This window comes from Cornus florida, unplaced genomic scaffold, assembly GCF_030987335.1.
Source record: "Cornus florida cultivar Cherokee Brave unplaced genomic scaffold, ASM3098733v1 CherokeeBrave_3.0.0_Hap2_Chr05, whole genome shotgun sequence".
NCBI classification, from domain to species: domain Eukaryota; kingdom Viridiplantae; phylum Streptophyta; class Magnoliopsida; order Cornales; family Cornaceae; genus Cornus; species Cornus florida.
In genome coordinates, this window is record NW_026775575.1 from 66,013,515 (window position 1) to 66,015,690 (window position 2,176).

General features: G+C 38.0%; 1 protein-coding gene across 1 annotated transcript; it reads right to left on the minus strand.

Moving 5' to 3' along the window:
* Nucleotides 1-423: 423 nt before the first annotated feature.
* On the minus strand, nucleotides 424-1,641 carry LOC132309393 (F-box protein CPR1-like). The gene has a single exon (XM_059807707.1). It carries the CDS (start codon nucleotides 1,639-1,641, stop codon nucleotides 424-426), a length of 1,218 nt encoding a protein of 405 aa, XP_059663690.1.
* Between the last annotated feature and the right edge of the window lie 535 nt (nucleotides 1,642-2,176).

Sequence of the window (2,176 nt, forward strand, 5' to 3'; positions counted from 1 at the left end):
CATAAAGTTTCTGCCCACCGATATCTATAAAGGGAAAGCTCACGACTCCTGCCAAGACAGAGCTTTCTTGACGAGAATTATGAATTAAAAAGACAGTTACGATTTCCAGCAACGTGACCCCAAAATGCTCCAAGGTAAATAAATCTTCCCCAAGGAAGTTTATAAATACATCAATACACAATTTAAAAGAAAAAAAATAATATAGTGTTTTTTTTTTTTTTTTTTTTTTGGTTAAAAGAAAAAATAATATAGTTGCTTCACTAGAGATACTGAAAATTAAACAGTAATTTACCAAAAAGTTATGCTACTAGAGCAATGATGACAGAGTTTATTAAAATGCTAGGTTGAGCTTTTAACATTCAGATGTAGCAATAGATATATATATGATTTCAAAATTAGTGAGATCATGCATCTTGTCTGGTGCTATTCCCTTCCTTGCTTTTCGTCTCCCTTTCTTGGTTTTCTCATCAGTTTCTGTTTTTTTCCATGAAAAACGGGTGGTTTCACCCCAAGTAAAATTAGGCTCTCCATGTAAGCATCTGCATAAAACGAGTCCTTATACCATGAATCTATAGAGCCACAAATTTCGAGTTTCGTAAGTAGTTTGGTTTCAGCATCATGGTATACAGTATCAAGGGACACCAAATATCCATTTCTTAATGCCAATAGAACTTCACCCTTCTTTCTAAAGCCAACTAAAGAATGGAAAACTAAGCCCTTATGAATAGTGTATAGTTGAGTCCAAGACGACATTACACCATACTCTTTCATCACCCACACACCATAACAGTTATTAGCATCCAAACGTTCGTTCAACTCGACGATTAGAGAAAGTGATTCTTGAAACTTAGCAACGCGAAGACGCGGCGGATAAGACAAAACGGCATTAATCCAATCAGGCAGCATAATCTCGCGAAATATCTCATCACCCATGTGGAATGACACGATCAAGCGGCGATGAAGGTCTCCTCTCCTATCAGATGCAATCCAATGTGCAGCCTCGTTTAAAAAAGCTTGGGGAGCTCTACCATCGATTATATATGAAAGCCCCAAATGACTAATGTTCCGCCAGGTGCCCGTGCTCAGAGTGAAAATATCGACCTCGGGTGGAATTTCCACATAATTTAGATACACAATCCTTATGACCTTGTAGTCATTCGTCGAGGGATCAAAGCCAAACCCAATGTTTTGCATAAATAGACCGTGTGACTTAAATGTGACACGAACCGTTGGAAGGGCCATCAACTTTTGAATCGACGGGTTCCATAGATATAGCTCATTGGTAATAGTAAATAGATCGTCCGAGAGGCATATAACCCCATTACAGCTACCGATTATCCTAAAATAATAGTTTGCACAACTCTTCAATGGAAATCGAAACTTTGCATATTCATCGAACATTTGATTATCGAGATGTAGTGAGTAATGCTCTTCATTCTGATCCCTAGAGATAGTTCGAACTAGTAAAAGCTTGTTATCATTGTTCATCACAGCTGATCGATTGAGGTGTGCAGAGATGAAGCTAGGGTTTTTGATGAGAGACCCCCATGATTTGCAGACAGTGGTGCATTGCACGAGGCACTTGATGGGTAGTCTAGCGAGGATATCAATCAAAACATCTCGAGGTAGAAACTCTGACATTTTCTTCTTACGGACTGTTCAAAGAAAAGAGATTAATAAATAAACAAACCACTATTTTTTCCATAGCAAATAAGGAATCATCAGTCTACTACTATCAATCAAATAAGGAATTTGCAGACAGTGGTGCATTGCACGAGGCACTTGATGGGTAGTCTAGCGAGGATATCAATCAAAACATCTCGAGGTAGAAACTCTGACATTTTCTTCTTACGGACTGTTCAAAGAAAAGAGATTAATAAATAAACAAACCGCTATTTTTTCCATAGCAAACAAGGAATCATCAGTCTACTACTATCCCAATGTTTTAGAAAACCTTAGATTTTCAGCTTTCAGTGAATGACCTCTACTTTAGATTTAGAAATAGAAAACTCCATATTCGGTTATTCGTGTATATATAATTACAGCATGCACACAGTTCAAATTGGATTGGCTCTTCGGGAAAATTATAGCCAATCTGGTCCCAAGGTTTTCATCCATTCGGAACTGACGGGACCAATCCGAACAGCACAAGAACGGTTTGGATCAGTTTGGTTTG